The sequence below is a fragment of the Prunus persica genome, chromosome G1, assembly GCF_000346465.2.
Source record: "Prunus persica cultivar Lovell chromosome G1, Prunus_persica_NCBIv2, whole genome shotgun sequence".
Taxonomy (NCBI): domain Eukaryota; kingdom Viridiplantae; phylum Streptophyta; class Magnoliopsida; order Rosales; family Rosaceae; genus Prunus; species Prunus persica.
Window position 1 is genome coordinate 4,947,661 of NC_034009.1, and position 24,361 is coordinate 4,972,021.

The 24,361-nt window shown below is 36.6% G+C and overlaps 4 protein-coding genes across 7 annotated transcripts; 1 reads left to right on the forward strand and 3 right to left on the reverse strand.

Moving 5' to 3' along the window:
* LOC18788621 (ribosomal RNA processing protein 1 homolog) lies at positions 6,958–9,049 on the forward strand. The gene has a single exon (XM_020554475.1). It carries the CDS (start codon positions 7,130–7,132, stop codon positions 8,846–8,848), a length of 1,719 nt encoding a protein of 572 aa, XP_020410064.1. The 5' UTR covers positions 6,958–7,129; the 3' UTR covers positions 8,849–9,049.
* LOC18792321 (probable xyloglucan endotransglucosylase/hydrolase protein 23) lies at positions 10,791–12,486 on the reverse strand. Its single transcript, XM_007222045.2, has 3 exons — positions 12,060–12,486; positions 11,742–11,935; positions 10,791–11,345 (listed from the first exon to the last, which is right to left on the reverse strand). Exons 1-3 carry the CDS (start codon positions 12,327–12,329, stop codon positions 10,952–10,954), a joined length of 858 nt encoding a protein of 285 aa, XP_007222107.1. The 5' UTR covers positions 12,330–12,486; the 3' UTR covers positions 10,791–10,951.
* LOC18791318 (transmembrane protein 230) lies at positions 17,585–18,482 on the reverse strand. Its single transcript, XM_007225902.2, has 2 exons — positions 18,085–18,482; positions 17,585–17,987 (listed from the first exon to the last, which is right to left on the reverse strand). Exons 1-2 carry the CDS (start codon positions 18,272–18,274, stop codon positions 17,866–17,868), a joined length of 312 nt encoding a protein of 103 aa, XP_007225964.1. The 5' UTR covers positions 18,275–18,482; the 3' UTR covers positions 17,585–17,865.
* On the reverse strand, positions 18,932–22,819 carry LOC18791570 (putative pentatricopeptide repeat-containing protein At3g25970). Of its 4 annotated transcripts, none has more exons than XM_020554500.1 (3): positions 20,117–22,819; positions 19,404–20,006; positions 18,932–19,241 (listed from the first exon to the last, which is right to left on the reverse strand). In XM_020554500.1, exon 1 carries the CDS (start codon positions 22,598–22,600, stop codon positions 20,165–20,167), a length of 2,436 nt encoding a protein of 811 aa, XP_020410089.1. In that variant the 5' UTR covers positions 22,601–22,819; the 3' UTR covers positions 18,932–19,241; positions 19,404–20,006; positions 20,117–20,164. The 4 variants fall into 4 exon arrangements, with proteins under 4 accessions (XP_020410089.1, XP_020410090.1, XP_020410091.1 ...); XM_020554501.1 differs by having other exon boundaries at positions 19,404–19,471; positions 19,538–22,819; XM_020554502.1 differs by having other exon boundaries at positions 19,419–22,819.

The following is a 24,361-nucleotide window of genomic DNA, read 5'->3' on the forward strand; positions in this document are numbered from 1 at the left end:
ACAGCAACAGTAATGACGCTGGATCGTGTCTATTCTTGGGCAAATTGTGATACCTAGTGGTTGATGTTTTGTCTCTGTTTTAACAGCGACGACAATAGCGACGCTGGTGGTAGTTGTCAGGATGTTGTGCTCTTCTCTACTCTACGTCGGCCGAAGAACTATGCTTGGTCATAGAAGGTTTTCTTTGTCAGGTACTGAGTTGAAGTGGAGTTCTTTTCAGGGGTCTTTTTACTGTTGAATCTGTGTTCCTCCTTCATGTTCTCTCATGGTTTCTGTTATGGTATGCCTTACAGTTTGTGTGGGTGTCAAAGAACTATGATTTTGCTCATAGATGGCTTCTTTTGACAGTTGGGATGTTCTGCGGTCCTCTCCTGTGTGTTTACTATTTGGGGTTTCTGCGGTCCTCTCATGTGGGTCTACTGTGTTGGTCTCTAGTTGCGATTCTCATCGGAGGTCTTTGTGTTAGTTTTTGTTTTTGACTTGTTCTTTTATTGTAATGGTCCAAAGTGACTTGATTTAGACTCTCTTGTTGGTCCATGACATGTGTGGTACTCTTTCCTCCCCAGGGGTTTGTCTCATGAGGTTGGTTTAAGAAGGTTTTAATGAGGCCACCCATTAGAAGACCCCAACCTACCCCCTAGACAACACCTTGCTGCAACACATTGACTAGGCAGAGTTCAGAGACTTCACAGCAGCCTCGGGGGACTATTGAGTTGAGAGAAAGAGAAGATGAGACTAGTTTGCTACTCCCGCGGGCCCTACTTACGTAAAGCTTATCTCCTCCAGGAGGCAAGGGATTGCTGCTTCCTGTATCATGTCGCTCTTTGTACGTTAGTAGTTTTATGAATGAATTCTCCTTCTCAAAAAAAAAAAAAAAAAAAAAAAGAAAAAAGCTCAGAAAGTCATTATATAGATTAAAGCAATCTCCCAGAGTATGGTTTAGCATCTATGAAGAATTTTGGATATACACAGAGTAATTCAGATCACACCATATTCGTAAAGCGTGATGGAAGAAGACTTACTGCATTGATTGTTTATGTAGATGATATAGTCGTAACTGAAAACGACACTGGAGAGCAACTGAAGCTGCAAAAGTATTTGTCTCAAGAATTTGAGATGAAGGATTTAGGTGATCTGAAGTACTTTCTCGGTATTGAGGTAGAAAGGTCAAAAAATGGTATATTTCTATCTCAAATGAAGTATGTAATGGATCTACTCACTGAAACAGGAATGCTTGAGTGTAAGCTGGCTGACACAACTGTTGATATTACATATGCTGTGAGTGTGGTTAGTCAGTTTATGCATTCACCCAGTGTTTTTCATAGGAATGCAGTTGATCAAATTTTAAGATACTTAAAGTCAACTCCTAGGAAATGATTAATGTTCTCAAAAAATGAAGATCTTGAAGTTGTTGGATATACAGATGCTGATTGAGCTGGTTCTATTACAGATATACGCTATACTTCTGGTTACTTTACATTCGTGAGAGGTAACCTAGTTACTTGGCGGAGTAAAAAAAAAAAGTGGTTTCTTGGTCTAGTGTAGAAACAGAGTATCGAGGAATGGCTCACGGAGTTTGTGAATTATTGTGGATCAGAAGACTCTTGACAGAATTGGGCTTCAAGCCAGAAAGCCAATGGAGTTGCATTGTGACAACAAGTCAGCTTTCGATATTGCCCATAATCCAGTTCAACATGATCAAACCAAACATGTTGAGGTGGATAGACATTTCATCAAAAAACAAAAAAGAGAATAAGATCATCCGCCTACCATTCATAAAATTAGAATATCGACTGGCAAATATCTTAACAAAAACTGTTTGTGGAAGAATATTTCATGACTCACTTACCAAGTTGGGCATTGGTGACATATATGCAACAACTTGAAGAGGAGTGTTGACATGAGTCTCCTAATTAATCAAGAAGATTTATTTCCTCGATTATTAAGGGATTTACTTTCTTATTTTATATAGTTGACAAATCATCGTATAATTAGGAGATACTATCCTAATTGATTACTATATATAATTTCTTGTAAAGCACTCATATATACTTCCTTATGAAGAAGAATAAAATTTAACCTAAAGTATTCAAACCATATTCATATTTTAACATACTGTATATTAAATGCCATGGTGTGTTTGTGTATGTGCCTTTCCATTTTCCGCTGCCTCCGTCCCTTTTAGTTCATCCACTCCCTCTTTGGTGGGAGGTCCGTTCAGTGTTGTAGTCAAATGGTCTACACATTATGAAAGTAACACAAGTAATTCAAAGTATTTTTGGTGATGAATTTAGATTTTATGCTTACCTTTTATTTATATTTTTATTTATGAACAAAAGTTTAATGGGAAATGAGGCTATTCCATCCCAAGACAGGGCATACCAAGACCTCAGAGGGGGTCTTAGCCCATTTTTTAGTTTTTATAGATTATCCACCAAAAGGGATTGTCAACAGCAATACTCGAATCTAGGTCTGGATAGCAAAGAGAACGATCCTTACCAACTCAACCAACCTTCGTTGACATTTATTTTTTAATTGTTTTAATACTACCATATGCGTAATGGATCTCTTTTCAGTATTGGGTAGAAAAATATTATGATACAATAACTAGTTTCTGATTATATGTTTACTTTGATACTTGTGTGTCTTGCATCATTATTATTATTTAGGCTTATTAATTAAAATGCCTTTTAAAATTTGGGTCAAATATCACTTTGCATCCTGAAACTGAAAGTGACCCATATACCCCATTTGACTGTGGTTTGGCGTTTTACTTTGCCCTATGCCGTCAACTCCTTTGCTAACCCCATCAAGATTGCTGATATGGCAGATGTATTTTCATCTTTTTGTCCAATACAGTATAAAAACATTATAAAAGATAAAAAATTCTCTTAAATAATTAAAATTTAAACATTAAAAATTAAATTTTTTTTAAAGAAAAAGAACAAGCAACCTCGTCCCCCACCCATACTAGCCATCTCCACCTAGCCCTCATTTCGATGTCACCACCACCTCTCCACCTTCCCCTACCGCAACCTTAGCCCACCTACCAGATCAACCTTAGCCCAAGAATACAACTTGCTCCAGTGGTAAGGACCATTTATTGGGTATTAGAGGTTAGGGGTTTGAATCCCCTTGAACCATAATACTCTTTAACAAAATATACCCCATCGTTGCCAAACTTGCGGCTTAACCCACCAAAACTTCTCTACGTTTGATTAGGGTGTACTTATTAAAATTATATTTATTTCACAATTCAATATATCATTTATGGTCATTTTATATTAGGGTAAATTAGTAATTCAATAAATAGTTTGGTAGTATGGTGTACTCAGTTAATTTTAGGGTTCTTTTAGCAGTACTCAAAAAGAAAACATGCTTTCTACATGAAAAATCATACGCTCTTTTCATCTTCTTCTCCTCAAGGTTCTTCTCTGCTATCTCCTCATACATTTTTCTTTCTCTCATGGGTTTTTTTTTTCTGGGTCATATATCTCTATCATGGGTTGATTGGCAACTGATTACTACTCCAACGAATTCCAATTTCAAAAGCAGACCTACACAACTGTTAGAAATCCCTAAGAGCCAATACATTTGATGTAATCTCCTTAGAATACATTTCGTATATGATAAATAAAGAGCAATCTAATTTTGTTATCTTTTGTATCGTGTAAAGAAATAAATGTCCAGGGTGAGCTAAATAAGAGATAAAGTAATCTAAAGAAGATTAGATTTTTTGAGAGACCTTTAATCTCTAGTTGTTGTATCCCAAAATGTTCCTAATCATAGGGTTATCAAATAGGCATTGATAAACCGTCAAGATTGGCACATATTATGTATGCTCATTAATGAGGATGGTTAATCTCAAACCATTTGTGTAGTTGACACTAACACAAGTTTGTGGGTGCTCATTAGTGAATGAGTACACTGAACGCGATCAACCGTAGTTCTCGTATGGAGTATTTATCTATATGTCAAACAAGAACAAATAGTTGTAATAATGCAAATTAATCCTTAGACCTGAGGCACCATGGTTGTCTTGTGATGCGTTATTGATCTTTGATAGCTCGCAAAGGTAAGTCGTAAAAGATTTTCCTTATATGTTATTGGGGTCTCTTAATTCATCATGATGACATGTGAATGTACAATAAGTAATCTCTACCTTTGATAAGAAAAAGAGAATGTTTCAAGATATGATTCAGTGAATCTTCGGCCGAAGTACTTGAACATGATTTAGAAAGTGGATTTTAATTATGTTCTATTGAATCACATGAGGTTAATCATATTAAGGGTTTGACACAATCAATCCGTACCCTAATAATATGATTAGAAACATTGTATTAGAGAAGGACCGTATTGCATTGCAATTCCAACTAAATAGGCTCTTCAACTATGCTGGTTAGCTTAGGTGGCCTTGATATATTGCTAGATGTCACTCTTAACTCGTGGAAGTCCTAGGATTGATTGTGATCGATCTATATAAAGGAAGAATTAAAAGGGGGTTTTAATTTTCCAGTTGATTAGAAAGAGTTTTAATATTTTTCTCATTGCCTTGCTAATTAGAACCTAGTCGCACATATTAAATGGTTAATTTTGAGAAATACATATGAAATTGTGGAAATGAATTTGATTGATTTGATGCGGATGATTTACTAAGTGTAAAAGGCTTCAGTAATAGTTAACGGGAAGCCCAAATTGTTGGGTACGAAGCCCAAGGGCTTAAGACACCTAAATACTATGATTTAAGTGTCATAAGGCCCAAAATTGGAAGCACAAAGGGGTTTGGCTGAAAATGCATAAGTAAGAGTGCATGGAAATTGTTTCAATAAGCCCATTAACACACAAATACAATCCAACTTTAACCAAATAGGTTTGGGAGATCAAAGAGAGATAAAAGAGAGTTTTAAAGAGTGAAACACTATCATCTTTCAAGGGGTTTAGATTGAAACCAAGTCTTGGGGATCTTGCACTAGCATCCTTGAATTCCCAATATTCTTCCTTCTCATCTCAAGGTTCCATTGGTGTGGAGACTTAGAGACCATATCCTTTTTATGTCTCACAAGGAGGAGAAAGATAAAAAAAGAGATCAACAAAGGGAAATCATCAAGAGAAGACAAAACACAACTTGGTTCATATTATAGCTTCAAGGGTAATTAGAACTAATCCTTTTCTCTTGTACTTTCATTTTATGAAATTATATCAATGTTCATGGCTTAAGATACTTGGAAGAAGTTTTGTTTTTGAATTTAAAAAACCACCACATACTTCCGCTACGATTAATTTGATTAAATGCATGTTTAATATTCAAATGAACTTCTTAAAAATATTTTAGAACCAACATCAACAACACAACAACTATGAGAAAACGTGCTGGAAGGGCGAAAAAGAGGATTTCAATTTCAATTTCAAAAAAAGGGCTGGAAGGAGACCAACACATCAACTATAACCAGCGAATTCCAATTTCAAAAGGAGGATCTCATGCTCAAAGAGTTAAGCACTGAACAACATTAATGATAGGTTTCAAGACCACATAGAGGGGATTACTTTCATTCTTGAAAACTTGGTAGTGTATTAAAAAAGAAAAAGAATATTGAGTAGAGATATTATAATTGTGGAGGAAAGAAGGGTGCAAGAATATTGAGTGTCCATGTCAGTCTATATGATGTTTCAAGCTCATGGAGTTTGATCCGCTGTTATCCAACGGAGTACTAAACACATTATAAATTAATCATACTATTTATCCAGAACAACACCAAACGCCTTATAATATTATGGATAAATAGTTAGTACTCTTCGAAACAAATTAATACTATCCAACATAAATTAGTCTGTACAATCCGACGTACCAAACGAGCCCTAACATGCTAAAAACTACTAAAGCGAACAAAAGTTGCACTAAAACTATTAGCTCACAAACCCAACATAATTGAAACCCTAAAGCAACATAGGAGCTTAGCTAAACTTTACCACCACCATTTAAAAAAAAAACCTCTATCACCACCACCTGAAGAAGTGCCATTGTGGTCACACATCACCTCATAAAATCTTGAAGCAAGAACAAAATCTGTAACAGAGCGAAAACAACAACCCTAACAAAGAACAATTGAGTGATTTGCAGCAACCTCCGTCAAATATGATATAGTACCAAATTTAGAGAGCATGAGCAGTGTTAAAGAGCATGTTTTGAGGGAAGAATTTGATTGAGAACATAGCTCAAAAGAGGTGATTGGGAACTTCAATTTGAGCATGATTTAGAATTAGAAGAAATCACCACAAGAGGCTTCTTATTCAAAATGTCCAAGTGGATTTATTCACACAAAAGAAAAATGGAAAGAAGAGATAGGGGTGGTGGGGAGGGCTAGTGACACTCCTCCTCCTCCTCTATGGAGTTTTTCTTCTCACAAATAGAGAGAGAGAGAGAGAGAGAGAGAGAGAGAGAGAGAGAGAGAGGCTAGAGTTTTTAAACTCTACGTGCTTTGTGTGTCTTTCATTATTAATCTTGAGGTTTTCTAATTTAGCGTTTAATAACAACACTACGCATGATTTCAATTTTTATGAATGACAAATAGTAAACTAAAATAAGAGCCATGTGGGTTCTTTTCTCCTTTTTTTTCCTTCTCTTTTATCCTCGAAACCTAAAAGAAACCAACATTTGATTACACCTTCGATTCAGGAGTTTTTCCCTGGAACCACCCTAATTGAAAATAAGTCAATGCCATTCTCATTGAGTTAGATCCTATTAACAAAGCGTAATTATTATTTTCATCTTAAATACCATGTTTACTTATCAGAATCAGAAATAGATATTGAAATTATTCCAATTTCCCTTTTATCACTAGGTTTCCAATTCAATTCATGAATTCCCATTCCTAGTAAGTATAGATATATATATACGTCGGTCTCAAAAAGTGATATATATACGTTGGTCTTCAGGGTAAAAGATACTCTGCGAAATCCTTTGACTAAGTGGGCCTGAAACTTGACGAAAGCCAATTGAGATAACGCAGGGGCAGTCATCGGCCCATTCCCAAGCCTCTTCCTCGTTTGTATCCCAAAATTCGTTACCTAGGGTTTGTTTAACCGTTCAGTCCTTCACCCTTCACCAGCCACCTACAGCTGTGCGCTATTTATGCAGGCGTCTCAGAATCTGGAAATACAGAATCAAAGCACAAACATGGAGGCCGAGACAGCAACAGAAGAAGGCTTGTCACTGATAAAGCAACTCGCTTCATGCAACAAGAGCGGCCGAGACAGAGCACTCAGGGTCCTCCTCAAGACATGGCTGCCAACCCAACTCAATCTCCATGACGACCACATGAAGAAGCTCTGGAAAGGCCTCTTCTACTGCGTATGGCACGCAGACAAGGTCCCGGTTCAGACTCAGCTCATCGATCGACTTTCCTCTTTGGTCCTCAGCCTCCATCTCCCTCTTTCCATCCATTACTTCTCGGCCTTTTTGCTCACTATGCGCCGCGAGTGGTCCGGCATCGATGCCTTGAGGTTAGACAAGTTCTACCTTTTGATTCGCAGATTTATGGCTAGTTTCTTTGCTTTGATGAGAAATAATTTGTGGGATTTGGAGCTTGTGAAACGTTTGATGGGTGTGTTGGAAGAGGTGACTTTTTTCGCTGACGATAAGTTTCTAGGTAATGGTGTTAATTACCACATTGCCTCTGTTTTTCTTGAAGAGCTTAGGCCGTATCTTCCGCTTAAGGCTGAAGTTCTTGAGGTTGTTTTAGTGAGTTTTATTAGTGTTTCGGCTAAAGTTCCTGATAAAGTCCTGTTGGGGAAGATTAGGAGTAATATGTTTGATGCTTTGCTGGGGGCGGGGAAGAGGCTTTTGGAGGTTAAGAAATTGGGGGAGGATGTGGGTTCGGGTGATGAAGTTATGGTCTTTGGGTCAATTGCGTTGACGATGGGGTTTTCGAGCAAGTTTTATGAGTTGGGCTCTTCACCTGAGTGCTGTCAGGGGAATAGGAAGGTGTTATTTGGCCTGCACGAGGAGTTTCTAAAGTTGGAAAAAGAGTTGGAATCTTCTGGGATTGAGATTTCTATTCCTGATGTTGTTTACAATGATGATGAGGTAGTGCCGACTTTGGTTCCTCTTGCAGGTGAGGAGATGGAAGTTGGAAACTCAGAACCTAGTGAGGTTGTCATGGTCAATGGCTCTGCTGAAAAGCTCTTGAAGAAGTGTAAGAATCGTGAAAAGGACACTGGTGCTGCTGATACAAAGGCAGAGAAGAAAAAGAAGAAGAAAAAGAAGAATAAGAAGGAGAATGGGATTTTGGATTCTGACTCTGAAAAGAGCTCTACAGATAGGGAGAATGAGAACGTAGTTGCAAATGGTGAGAGTTCAGATAATCAACAGGCTACTGATGAAAATGCTGTTAAACTTGATGATAATGTGATATCAAACCTCCAGATGCAGTTTGAGAAGATTGCTGCTGAAGCAGGCTTGGATGGTGATGTTCCAAGTGCCTGTGATTTGCCTACAGCTTCAGATAAGGGCCCTGTCTCTAAGAAGAGAAAGAGAGTGAAGAAAGCTGTTGAAGAAGATGTTGAGGGTGGCACCAATGCAAAGAGTGGGGAGAAGAGTGCAAAGAAGGTAAAGTTTTCCATGAAAAGTAATTTGGTGTGGAAGCCCCAAAGCCCTTTACCTCCGCAAGATTTAAGAGTGCCTCCTTCTGCTACGCCTAGAGGAAGTGCACTTAAGAAAGGAGTACCTCCAGGTCCCATTAGGGAAATGCCTCTCCCTACTAAAAAGGTGAAAATGGTAAGAGTTGTTACTGCCAAGAAGGCACGGAAGGCTATCAAACGCATAAAGAAGCTAAAATCTCGCCCTACTTAGAAGAGATCAATTTTGTATTATCATTTTTTAGCTGAAAAAATTTGTTCTGTGTTTGTTTTTCATACACAACTTTAATGATTGCCCCATTTGTGCTTTTTCTTGTCTCCTATGTTTTATTGGGTTTATTTATAAAGTTAATTCTGACATTGATATTGGTTTATTCTTCAAATTGAATGAAATGATGCATTGGCATATTCCTTTGTTTGGTACTTACTATGTTACTAACTTTCTCAAGAACACACTGCCCCCTGATGTTCTAGTCTACTAATCATCTGTGGATGTTTTACTCTTCAAATGGCTGTGATATTTATCTCTGTTGTTATTTGATTTTAGTTGCCTCCCTTTTTTTCTGTGGTAGATTTATATTAGGTAGATGAAAAGACAAAGACCTCCTTGTTTATTTGCTGCATTTTTAATTTTACTAATTTTTCAGTTCTTATGTTAGAGGTGATAGACTTAAAGGGACATGTAGCATTTTAGTGTCATGAACTACGTTGCCGTACATGTAGATTGTGGTCGAAGATATTCCTCTTGAAGTAACTTGTCCTTTGTGGTTTCCAGTTCAAGAGGAGTGAAATAAGAGTGACATGTATCTGTCTTCAACATTGTGAGGAATAAATATTGAACTCTTTTCCTTTTCACCATGCTCATAGATCTATGGTCTATCAAACTGCATATATTTGTGCTTGGTTTTTAGCTACCAGCCTGATTAAACAAATCTTTGAAGCAGCTGAATCTACACACTTATGTGCATGCAGTCTGAGTGTTGAGGGTCCACGCTTTTATACTATATATTTTTTCTGGTCACCCTGCATCTATTACAAGGGGGCATGTGTTCTGGTGAATTAGGATGATTAGACGGGGTAACGTATATTGAAATTTGAATCACAGAAATCTATTCCCGTGTACTTCTTGCTGAAAGTAGATCTTTGGAAATATATGACTTGCACTTGAGAGAGATTATAATGTTTCTGATTTTACACTTAGGGGAAGATAATAAAATTGATTCCAGTTGTAGCAAAATAGTATTGCTTTTATCATGCTTCTAGGGAAATGCCTTTTTCCTACAGTGTTTGCAGCATATTTTCACTCACTTCTGGAGAAACTCCTTGACAACGTGTGCACACAATTTTCAGCTCGTCTTGATCATGTTCCTCTCAGAAATACAAGTACACAAAATGGTCTTGTCAAAAATGTCTTGTGTGGGATGCTAAGCGTCTATGCAAATTTTTGGTTTTACAAAGGGACGTATATAGGATTTAAGTCATTATACTTATGAAGGCCAAAGCTGAAAGCACCGCTTGCCTGCATTATGTTTGAATACTGACAATATTTTTTATGTATGAGGACTAATATGATCCAACTCTATGGTTGGTCTTATTTTTTGGGTACTTTGAGTGGGTTTGGAACATGAATGCTAGGTATCACTTGTCTTGTATGTGTTTTCAATTTATATGGTTCTGGAATTCAATTACTTAGCGTTGTGTGTCGGGCCAATGTTTGTGTTCATCATGGCAGCATGACTCATAGTCGTCACATGCATAAGCCATGCAACATGTAGGCATGTACCATGTACTGGCTATTTCGTTGGGGAAATTGGTAATCACCAAATAATCATAATAGGATTGGCAAATATGTGGGTGTTAGTTTATTGATTAGGATTTGATTAGGTTTTGTTCTTCTCAGTAGGATATTGTTATGATGTTGCTATTTGGTGCTAGCAGAGTTTTTAGAATAATATTGTGAGCAATCTTTCAACCTCCAAATTTGGTGATAAATGTCTACCAACTTAGGTTACCAATTCACAGAGAGCTCAAATAGTTATTAGGTAGCGCTTCTTTTTCCTGTCAACTTGTTTTGTCTAGCTCCTCTCATATCCCGTTTGCTATTATTGTTTAAGCTCGTACTTTGAGAATGCAATTTGCAAATGGACAACACATTGTAATAGCCAATTAGCCTAATTCACATATGTTATGTTACCGAAATCTCGTAATCTATTTATTGGTCGTGTCACGATGTTAAAATTGCTGCAAACAAATAAAACTTAAATACAAATAGCATCCCTAGTCGTTTTATGTGGAGAGGAGGAAATCAATGAAGTGATCATGCCAATGAGCACTCAGCTGGAAACCCTTGTGGGAAGCGCTTGGTATCTCTGCAATAGTTGTAAATCATGTAGTTCTTCTGAACCCATTTAATTCTTTCTTGGCCAGTTGCATCCAGTGACTGACTCAACCAGCTGGAGGAGCCTGAGGAACTGGAAGAAGAACAACGGGAAGAGCCTGAAGACCAAGTGCAAGCTTGGGCGTTGAAGTTTCTGTATGAGGCTGTAAATGGGGCTTTGCTCCAATCTGCCTTCACAAGCCCTCCACGTGTGGCCCAATCATCTGCATTCCACAGGCTTGAGTATATTGACATGGCTTGGTTCTTTGGGAAAGGAATTCCCTTCGATTCTAAATTCTTGAACTGTCTAATGGGTGTCCCATCCACAGAGAATCTAATTAATCAAGAAGAACAAAGCATAGAAGTGTATTAGGATACATACAAACAAATATTGAGTAATTCTAAATGGGCTAATGCCAGACTAAAAATGGACCGTAAATATTCATACAAAAAATCAACAAGATCAAAGGTTCAAATTTACTATCAAAATAATCATCTTATGTTTTGAAGAAAATATTTCCTATGTTATAAATACCATATTTACTAATTATATCACTAATTACATGTCTTGCAAAGATGAAATTCATTTACTAACTACATAACTAAATCTCATCGAGGTCTTATTTAGTGAGATATGTTATCAGTAAATATGATACAAATAATTTTATCAAGTCAAAATGAGAGAGAGAGAGAGAGAGAGAGAGAGAGAGAGAGAGCTTAGTTTAATTACATGATGCTTTGAGGGTTCCACAAGATGGAGTAGGTGTGGAAGTCTTTGGTGGGATCAAACCAAAGATAGAATTGTTGCTCCCTATTACCCTTCCCTTGTGTGAAAACATTTGTGTGCAGAATATAAGGATCTCCGCTTAGGTTGCCTAGAAACTCAAAATCTATCTCATCATGAGTAGAACCCAACGAGGACAGCTGCAAAATTCACACATATAAAAAACATTAGACATGCATGATATGGATATGATGTATTACGTATATATATATATAAAACTTAGAAATAAGAAAGCAGCTAAATTATACATGATGAAGTACTCACATAGTAAGCCGTAACAGTACCAGCGGAGTTACCAGGCACAAGCTTGATCTGCATATCAATTTTCCCAAACAAGTACTGATTCTTGGACCGGAAACCCGACCCCGAAGTCTTGTCCAGGGACAGCGTAAGAAGCTGCCCGTTGTCGAGTATTTGCGCTCGACCGTCACCCCATGTTAAGTCAAAATCTTGGTTGAGGTTACCAGCCGAAGCCACAACCAAAATGTTGAACAAAGTTTGCAGAAGTACTAGAACCAAGAATATCTTAGTCATGGTTTGGTTGATCGAATTGAGGAAATGGGAAGGAGAGAGAGAGAGAGAGAGAGAGAGAGAGAGAGGTGTTTGATGAAATGCATGGGAATGGAGAAGGGTATATATAGTGGTTTTATGGGTGTGGGAGAGTATGGGAGAAATAGTAGGGCCAGGCTAGGCTAGTAGGCAATGATCAATCAGTTGTGGTGGTGGTGGTGTTGAAGTGGTTGGGAAATATACATGCGTTTGCTTAAGAGATTTGGGTTGGCTTGGGTTTATATGAGAGTGGGGACCAAAGACAGCTAATAAAGATGATGTTCATTTCTCCAAGCGTAAGTTTTTTTTTCTTTCCTTTTTTTGGGTTGCTCTCCAGTCCAATTGCATTGCCTTGGGAAGTTGGGAATCAAAATCTTTTTCTACGCGGTTGTGAGGTATTAGAAGGTAAAGGGAAAGGCAGAGAGAGGGTTCAAATCCCATGTACATGATATCACAGCTGTCCAAATGCTTGTTGGTTTGCTATTAATTGGGTTCTAAAACTCTTAAATATCATTTGTGTGTTCCCCAAACCAGAAAATAATGTTAAGCTCGGTTTCCTCTTGACTTCAACTTAAATTAATTGGTAGTAGAAAAGTAAAAGATTTCACACTTGAGAGCAATTTGTTCACCACAAGCATTACTATTCTTCTCAAAGCGTGTCATTTGTTATAGGTATTAACTGCGATTGACCTTTTGTGACCAATTATTGTCTAGAGTCAAAAGAAATAGGGTAACGTTATCAGTCTGTCATCCTGATTAATATAAAATTTAACGTGCAGAATGACAAACTGAGATAGTGAATAACAACCGATGAGAAAAATTATACGGTGTTCAACTTCAAACCAAAATACATGCTAGTTGAGAACAAATATTATGAAATTTATAGTCTTTTACGCCACGTTGATTTCAGCGTAGAAAAATGACTCAATTGTTATTCTTTCACATGAACTATACCTTTTGTCTATTCTTCTTAAAATTCTTTTAAATTAATTGAGGTATTGAAGATGATAATAAGGGGCAAATTTTAAAAATGAAGCATTAGTTAGTACTAGAAGCTTAGGTAAGAGGGACAATTAATATCTTCAATTATTGTCGGCGGACGTATGTGGAAGTCTAAAGTTCTAAAACATGACGCACCATAATTTGTATTGTATATGGCTCCCAACCTCAGCCTCAGCCTCAGCCTCAGCCAGCCAACCAAGGGAGAGAAGGTCCATGTCAATTTCGCCAAACCAGAGTCTTGGGATTGTCATAAGTCAAATGTTGCTTTCATGCAAAGCTGTTGCCTACTAATGGGCAATGGACATATAAAAGATTCATTTACATTCCTTTGTTTTTTCCAGCACATAGATATCACCTTAAAATACCAAATATATTATTTATTTTTCTCTCAGGATTGAAAAATACAGTACTATACTGTATAATAAAATAAAGCGATGACGTTTGTACTTGCATGCATGTATCTAGGGCAGGCCCTGTGCTTCTGAACGTTTGAGCTTTGTTTTCCAGGAGATCAAAACTTTTGGTTTTTGGGTAACTCTTTTGGTTGTTTTCAATTTCAAACAATTTTGGTGTATTTCATTATCTTTTAGGGTCGCTTTTGTTACTACTGTATATATATGTGTGCATACAATTCTTCTTGGATAAGATGTCTGTTCTTTTAATTAAATAACGGACTGTCGATACAGTATTAATAAAGTTTTGATATCATTATCGATAACATGTCAATAACAAAATACACCGACAGAATTGATAGAAATATCCGACAACTTTTGTATATATACATATAAATATAGATATTATTATTGAATGGTGCTTTCTATGTTATGTTATCTTGCACATTTACATATTTGTTACTGAGGGGCAGTAACAATAGCCAACCAATCGGAAAAATGCTTCGATTATTTCCTAGTCATCCTACTTACCTGTAAATTACAATTTGATATATATGCTAAACATTTTCTTCGTGTCTTTGATGAGTCATTTCTGTATAGATGTTAAATTATGATTTGCAAAATGATCAATGGTCGATCCAACAAGTTGAAAAAACTGAACCTGAACAACCTATTTTGCTATTGTGTCGCCCTTTTTTATCTCCACTTTGTCCACAATTATTGCTTGAATGACCTTCCTAATAATAAGAACAGAAAAAGGACAGAAGTGGCGCATAATCTAATGACCATATCCATAGCCATCGTCCATTTGTCCAATTCCATTTTTGCCATCCCCACTTTGTTACTTCTTCGAAATTAGGGTTGTGTGGTTATATGATGCGTGGTTCATCTTTATCTCTAGCTAGCTAATGATTAGTTCAAAACGATAAGAATGGAGCCAATAATACAATAACACTTAGAATAGACATGATTAAGAACCAATTATCCTACTCAGGTTAATCCATATCTTAATCGGTCGACACAAACATGGGTCCTCTTCAAATGTTGCTTTCTTGCCCATCCCAGCAGAGTGGTTACGGGTTGCTAAATTCATAAATAGCTGTCCTGTTCTTTCAACAATCCATTTGGGAACAAATGATTGAATTGAATTCCACTACCAAACAAACAAGTTCATTGAACTGTAATCACTTCACAGATTTTTCAATCATTCATTCAAACTGTTTCAATTCACTAACTTATCGATAAATAAATAAATTCCACACACCAGACGCATCTTTTCCAACATACAAAAATAACTATTCACTTGGACAGCTTCTTCCTACCAACATCTTTTAAAAGGAAAACAGAAAATTTGATCTCCACACTACCAACACACATACAGGGCTGAGACTGGTGTGAGAGACAGAAATTTGATAAAATATCACAAATAATCATGTAAAGAACATCCATAATCCACCCTTCAATATTGCTCATCAAAAACATTGACTGACCTGTCCATGTTCAAGAATTTGTGCATCTCTCATCCATATACTGCACCAGTTAGCAACCCAATAGGCAGACTTGTTTATAATCGTAAAACGTCATGGACAAAACTACATCTCCAGCCGTCTGAGGCTAGCTGAATACTGCAATCAGGCTTTCACTAGTTTCAAATATCCATCCCTAAGGTGGATGATCCCTCTTATAGAGAGGGGAAAGTAACTCTAATTACAGATATGAATTATTGAAAACTACCTACTGATGCTGTGTGGAAGTGAAGGTAAACAGTTTCCAATACATTTCAAATAAACGATAAATCTTTTTAAAAAAAATTTATTTTTGAAACAGATGCAGCACTCTCCAGCTAAACAAATCCTTTACTCTAAAGCAATCCCTGAAACCCTGCATTCTTGTTCGTGAAGCAAGCTTCAATTTTGACCCCTAAAAAGAAAAAGCAAGCTTGAAGGGTGACTTCAGTGGCTCCAAAGTACTGATTTTTCAAGCACCTTCCCATATAATTTACCATATTATAATTACAGTTTCACCTTGCTTTCTTTTTGTTTTGGGGTGGGGGGTTAAAATACGAGGGTTAAGAATCCCAAAAAAACTATATTAATCATCCATACAAATACGGCGGGCCTTAGAGACCCATACAAATGTCATCGATGAGAACCGGTCCAACCCAACTGGGAGACCTTTCTTTCCTTTTCATTATCAGCCGCTTTTCTTATTGCTCATACATCATTCTCACCAGAGGAAAACAAGTTGCTAGAACTACTTTGCCTCATTGACAAACCAAATCCTTACCTAATGTTGAAAACGGAAAGAAAAATATAGGGGAAAACGGAAATTGGAACATTGATGTAATAAACTACTCAAATAAGCCTAGGTGCCTAACCTTTGAACTGTGTCCATGAATTAAATTACGAAGCACAAACAGAACAAGCAACATAGCCAATCAATAGAAATAGGGCAGTAACACAAGAAGGCCGTGAGAATTAAGTAAATATATCATACTTTATTTATATACATCAGGTTTGATGCAATTATCTTTCTTGTCCTCTCAAACAAAAATTCTGTAATCTTATACCTGCCCCCCTTTTTGTTTGAAACCCAACAAATGTTATAATAGGTAGAACCACTCCTTCAATTGCTCAAAAATTCCTCTCTGAATGTTTCGTTTTGTGTTCCTCATTTTTGCTGAATCATGCTTCCATAATTCTCAATAAATACTTGAGGAAATGAGGATTCCCATATGCTTGAACAACAATTTAACATAAGCCCAAACTATTGACATAGCAAGTTTAACCCTACTAATAAATGAAACTTCTGGAATGGATAACCCATAGGTTTGCTCTGTAGTGATCTCATAACTAAACTCACAAACTAGGACCAAGGATCAATACAAAATATATCAACGCTACGCCACATGTTCGGTTCACACACGCTACAGACGTGCCACACACACGCAACAGACACGAATCCATTCTCTTGGAAACAGTTCAGCCTCAAAGATTACGCATTGCATATACTGTTTAAAACGATATGAGAGTTAATTCTCTCAGTACTAATATCTCTGCACACAAAACCTTTACATGATCCCACCTTCATTTCTTTCACAACTTTGTAATGTCTCTTTCTGTAACTATCGCATATTTGCTTCCACCATAAATCTACTTCGTCTCCAATGAGTTCTAGTTTCAATAAGAATGCTCATTCTTACTGTTCATATGTTAGGATATGAATATACCACTCCATTTTGTTATGCTTATCTCTTTTGTAGCAATAGGACTGTTATGCTTGTTACTAAACTTCTATTCTACCCATTAGTAAACTTGAAAAAAGTTTTCTTAATGAACAATGTTCTTCAAGCTTCAACATGTCCAAACTTCAACAAAAGTAGTTAGATCATTACATATTTAGAAAATATCAATCTAAAGATTAACACTCTCATCCACAACGAGCTAGCAAAGTAACAGTGCACTGCAGAAGTTTACTGCCAACAAAGGTCTTACAGAAACACAATGGTTCATCACTACCCATGTTCAGAAATCATTTATCTAACAATCATAATGTCATCATAAGTTTGCATTCAACCGAAAAGGAATACAAGATAAAATATCTACGGTATTCCAGCTGGACAAAAGTCTACTTTCCAAGTTCCCTCCATAATGCTGAAGTAACTCAACAAACATAAAACCCAAATCTAGAGACAAGAAAAGTAGCACACAACACAACAGTTTAGCTTCCCCTGAAAATCATATGTATTGGCATTTGGCTGTACCTTTATTCATATAATTCAAGCAAACAAATTGCACAATGAAGTTAAAAATAAATGGAAACCGGAAAGGAGCATATGGCTCAAACTAAATTAGAAAAAACACAGCTCTTTTTATTTAGTCATAATGAAAGTTGAGTGTTTCCACTACATAGATGATGTAACACAACATGAGTACAAGTTCACTATTTGGCCAGATAATGAGTACACTTAAGCAACAAGCTCTCCCTCTATTAAGAACAACCAGTATATATCATAAGCATTGTTAAAAATGAACAAAAATTTTATAAAATATAACCCATTACAAGAAAACACTAAAAAACGAAGAAGAGATCTGTACATGTGAAGTTAAAGCAGAGCTAAGGAGGTGCTAAACAGGTGGAATGTTGGAGAAAGAGAAGCCCTTGTAACCTTTATAAGCATAGTAAGCAATCCGCGTGTAATAGAACCCCGGAAGGAACAAGATCGCCCCAAGTATCGCAAAGAACAAGCCTGAAATCATCGGAAAAAAACCCCAAAATCAAGAAAAATTGAAAATAAAATTAAACGAGAGGGTTTTTAGGGATAGGGTTAGTAAGGTAGAGGGTACCGTGAGCTTTGTCGCCGCCGACATGGTTGTAGGCCATGAGGCCGCCGATGACAATGCCGAGAGTGCCGGTGATGAGGAGAGCGAAGGCGAGAGCGATCTCTTTGATGGGAGGCTTGTTGTTGACTGTGTAAGAGTCCTCCATCATCATGTCTTCGTCTGTTATCGAAAACGCGTGATCCACATACGCCATGGCTGGTTCTCTGATTGGTTCGTTTTGTGCTCTGTAAACTGGATTTGGATTTTGGATTTTGGATTTTCGTAATTTGGGGATTTGAATATTAGCTGAGGTTTGAATTTGGGTTTGGGTTTGTTGAGAGCTTTTGATTCAAAGTTTGAAGCTGAGGAGGAGTTTAGGGGAATGGTCAAAACTTAAAAAGGGACAAGGCGTTTGAGTCTGGGGAGGATTAAGGAAGAAGATATAATGCACGCGGCGTTTTGTCTGCTGCTGCCACGTGTAACACGTGCCAAGTTATCACAGGTGTTGCGTATATTTTTACGTTATTATTTAAGTTCAATCACATGACGTGTCATACGTCACATTAAATAATCTCGTGTCAACATAAATACTCATCTTTACTTTTCTTCCTTGAAATCACAGATCCTTCGATGAAACACATGATGTGTACGTACATAAATTTTTGTTTATAATAAATAATTTCTAAGCACATAATATATTATTTATATTGGTTATAAATCATATCGTCCAATCATATTTTTGTACATAGAAATTAGTAACACAACCATGGTGGTGTGTGATAGTTGAAAATCAGTGTAGCAGCACAATAGAAAACTTGTACCTCTGCTAAAAAGCTACAACACTTGGTCTTTATAGGGTTAAGAGAAAAACTTGGACACCAAGAAGCCTAATTGATATAGAACAATCATAAGGAATCCAAAACTTAACACAATTGAGGCTCCAATCACCCCAAAACTCATAAGTTAAGTTACCTCTGCCTATCGGCAAGAGGTAGGCTTCTGAGCTGACCAAAGAATTAAGATTGAACAAAAATTTCACTGGTGATGATTGTTCTTGCATTAACCGCAGCTGCCCTTTAGAAACAAAATCCCACCTTTAGGAGGGTTCCAAGGCAATTCGTCTTCTCCAACGGGACTACTTTCGCACTCCTCTGATCCAATGCAGTAGAGCGTTGTATTTGCTGTCACAAGTTAGTACATTTTGAAATTGAGTTTAAACTTAATGTCAATGGCACAGATTACATATGTAATTAGAACACACATATCTTCTCTACTCATCACATATCTGTTTAGTATTTCTTTAACCCAGTCAGTTTGGGAAAAAAAGAAAAGAAAGAGAATACCTCCATGAGCCGTACCATTTCTCCTTCTCTTCCAGTCTACCCGCAGTACTAAAGCCATCTTCTTTACTCTGCAATTTTCTTAGATTAACAGCCATAACGCCATGCATTATCTAATTTCAAATTGCAATTCTTACATTTAGTTTGCCACCACTGTCTATGATTACATTGCAAACTCTTGACTGACAGTATATCTTCTCTTGAATGTATTTAGTTCTTGCTCTGCAGTGTACATCAATCTCTCACAACTAGCAAAACACCTTCACCTTCATAATTCATTGCTATCTTGAGGAACTATTAGTAGATCCTTTTCACATCAGTTTCATGAGTCGCCAAGTTTACTTCATGTGGTGGAAACTGATTAGAACCATGGCCTGATTGGTTGCATCAGTAACATTTGGCTGATAGCAGAGGAGCGTAAGGATTTGCAGCTACACACCTTGCGTTGTTGGTTCCCCCTGTTAACTTAGTTCGACCAGTCACCGACTTCTTACACGTATTTTGTGGTTGGTCTTTTCCTTTTGCTTCTCTTTTATTGCCTAGACCTGAAGTGGGATGAGGAGCCTTGCCTGGTATTCGGACCATCAACTCTTGGGGCAAATTAAACTGCAACATTAAGGGCATAGAGAGAAGAGGTTGTAATGCTAATTGTTGTATTGCCATTTACATTGTGCTGCATTAGTTGACGAAAATCTTCAAAAGCTGAACTAACTTACCATTTTTCCCATGACAAAGTTCCATTTTTCTGTCAAATTAAGTTTTTGCTATACCTCGATCCAACTATATCCTGTATTTTTCAGTACACCTCTTTCTATCATTTCTCTCCTTATCTTTGTAGCATCTTCCCAACTACCCTCTTCAGAGTAAACCTTTGACAGTAGTACATAAGGTACATCATTTTCTGGAGCCAACTGAACCAACTTCTTAGCAGTCCATTCTCCCAACTCTATGTTCCCATGTATCCGACAACCACTAAGCAAGGACCTCAGTATAGCAGGCCAAGGAGTATAAGGCATTCCTTCAATCATTTGTCTAGCATCTTCGAGGTATCCGCTTCGTGAAAGCATATCAACCAGGCAACCATAAATATCCTCAGATATTGGTTCCATCTTAGAATCTGAGTTCATTGATTCAAACAACAAACGACCTAGATCAACCTGACCCACATGAGCACAAGCTGCTATAACTGACACATATGTGGCCTGGCTGGGCTTTATACGAGCCAACTTCATTTTCTCAAAGATACCCATAGCTTCCTTGTCCAGACCATGATGAGCACAAGCCATGATCATGGCATTATGTATAACTACATCACCAGATCTAAATGACTGGCTAAAGGTCATCCTTGCACTTCCAATATCCCCACATTTTGCATAAGCATCTATAACTGCACTCACAACAAATACTTGTGAGTGAAATCCCATTTTGATGACAACGGAATGAACAGATTTAGTTAAATGATAGCCTGCATTATCAGCACAACTATTTAGAATGCTGCCCAAAATAAACTCATCAGGTTTCCCACCAGCTTCTCTCAGAGACTTGAGAAATTTGATAGCCTCGAAGAGATGTCCCTGATGCACTAGAGCAGATATCATAGTCCCCCAAGATTCCACATCTAATGTCTCAAACCCATTGAAAAACTCAAAGGAATCATCCAGTAGTCCAAATTTAACATAGCACTTAATTAAGAAGCTACAAACATATCCATGGACAGAGAAGCCAGACTTGACAATAGCACCATGAATTTGTCTAATCATTTCTTGGTGTTCATCTTTATAGCAACTTTCCAATATGCTGGAGAAGGTAACTTCACTCGCTTCAACACCCAAGTCCCATAAATCACAAAAAATCTTCCTGGCTTCTGTATAACAATGATTTGAATTATACCCGGAAATCAACTCGTTCCAAGAAGTTAAGTTTTTGTCAAGTAGGCTGTCAAAAAACAAGCGTGCCATGTCCATAGCCCCACATCTAGAAAACATATTGATTATTGAGCTTCTGACATTAGCTTCATTCCAGAATCCAAATTGTAGTGCAAGAGAGTAAAACTGAAGCCCAAGGTTCAGATCAAGTATCTCCCCACATTGTCTAAACAAGATTGAGAAAGTGACATGGTTAGGTTTCATGTTTGCTAGCATGAACTCATGGACTAACTTTGCAATTTCTCTTGTATTCTTGTCTTCAGAGAAGACACCAAATGCAGTGTTCCACGATATAACATCTTTTGCTTGTATCCTATTGAAAACTTTCAAAGCCGCATCCTTCTTACCATTTCTAGAGTACATATCAGAAAGAGCATTCATTACTGAAGTACTAAATTCCATCTCACTCTGGATGATCAATCCATGAAGTTGCTTCCCAAAATCCAAATTTCCCATAACAGAGCACCCCTTAAGAGCATTAACAAAGGTGAACTGGTCCATGCTTATCCCTCTCCAAACCATCAAAGATACAACCTTCAAGGCTTCGAGGCCATAGCCGCATTGCGCATACCCTCCAATCATAGTATTCCAACCAGCAGTATCAAGATTGGACATAGACTCAAACACCCCTTTAGCCGATTCAATATCCTCCAACTTAGCATACATGCTCAAAATAGAGCCGCCCACATAGCAGTTCTGTTCAATCCCAACTTTCAAAGCAAAACAATGAACACTCATGCCAAATTCATATGCTTTGGAACTAGTACACTCTGCACACCCCTTGAGAACACTGCCAATAGTGAATTCATTCGGCCTCAACCCACTTCTTATTAATCCCAAATAAATCTCCAAGCCCCATTCAAATTGACCATCTTGGACGGCAGCCGAGATCATCAAAGTCCAAGTGACAAGGTTTCTGTCAGGCATTTTATCAAACACCCTAAATCCATCACCCACAAGCCCACATTTTGCGTACATTTTGATCAAATTATTCAACAAAAAAATGTCATCAGTAAATCCCAACTTGATGATATGGGAATGGATTTGGGTACCAAGGAAACATGACTTTGAAGTCTCAGAGAGGGAAAGAGCAGCGACAATGGAAGTTGGGTCTTTACCCACCAAGAGATTAGAGCATGAAGAGCAGGATTTGGAAGTGTAGAGTTGGAGTTGGTCTTTGGAGATTGCATGGAAGGCTCTGGGTTTGGTTGTTGAAAGAATAAAGCCTCTAAGCCTTGAAGTAAGAGTAAGACCTACACCACCTAAGCTTCTCATTCTTCATGATAGACCTTGACTGGTGAAAAAGAAAAGCTTCAAAGTGGATCCCACAACGATTGGCCATTGGCCCATTGCATTGCAGGCTGCAGATTTTGAGTAGCAGCTTCTGGGTTTAGGGTATGATCGATTGTTTGATCGCTCAGAATATACTTTTTTTTCTTCATGAGAATCTGATTTCTGTTGTTTTGATGGTAAAACAGTGTTTAATATTGCGGTTTTTTTCCCGTCACCATTTAGCTCATAAATTAATTTATTGTGTCAAATATGTGCAAAATCAAATTTTGTTAGAAAACACAAATTTGACTATAAACAAACAGAAATTAGGTTAGAAACTATTGGGACAATTGTACTAAAATGAGAATTTGAGACACTTACCAAACTTTTTTATAAAAAAAATCCTTAATAAAATGTAAACCCATTTCCAGGGTGATGATTTGGCGAGTCATGTTGTTTCTTCAAGTTTAGGGCTCGTTTGGTACACAGGACTGTCTTGGCATGGACTATGTTTAGGGACTGGTTTGGCTTGGCTTGGTCTAATTTGGATAACACTTATCCTGCGTTTGGTGTATGCTTGGACTAGGACTAGAATTTTTTTTATTTTTTCAAAAATATCTATATATATATATATGTATATATGTATTTTATAATATATATAATATATATGTATACAGAGAGCTTCCATTGAGGGATCCCTCAAATAAGCTTATTTGAGGGACACCCCTTGTAGGCCCCACTCCGGATTGTATTTCACTAATCCAAACCGTCTATTTTGTAGATACTCATTCAAAGATCATCTCTACAAAAAATCACTTGAATCCGATATCATTTGACCACTCAATTAAGTTATTGAAATTTTAGCATTTTCTTGAAGCACCGTGTTCATTGATTTTGTAAGATACAATTGGATGTCGAAACGGTTTCCGATTTGTGTAATTTTTTGTAAGGATGATCTATAAATGAAGACCTAAAAAATAAATGGTTTGGATCATTGGGAAAAAAATTATAGGGTACCCTAAAGGGCGTCCCTCAAATAAAATTATTTGAGGGATCCCTCAATAGAAGGGGACTGTATATGTATATATACATACATATAATATATATATATATGTATATATACATGTATATAAGTATATTATAATAATATTATATATTTTAAATAATATAAATGTACATACATATATATATAAGTGTATATAGGTATATATATGTATATTATAATATACATGGGTATAATACATATACATATATTTATATATATGTATGTATAATATAATATATAATATATATGGGTATGTTATAATAATAATAATAATAATATACATGTATATACGTGTATATATGTATATTATATATGTATGTATATATACATATACATTATATATATTATAAAATACATATGTATATATAATATATGTATAATATATGTATATATATTATATATTATAATATACATATATATACGTATATACATGTATATAATATATGTGTATATAGGTGTATCTATATATTATAATATATACATGGGTATAATACATATACATATATATGTATATTATAATAGATAATATATATGGGTATGTTATAATAATAATATACATGTATATATGTATATTATAATATATATACATATAGTATAAATATATAATGTATATGTGTATATACGTGTGTATATGTATATTATAATACATACATGGGTATAATATATATACACATATATGTATATATACTTATATATATTACATATATACATGTATGCTA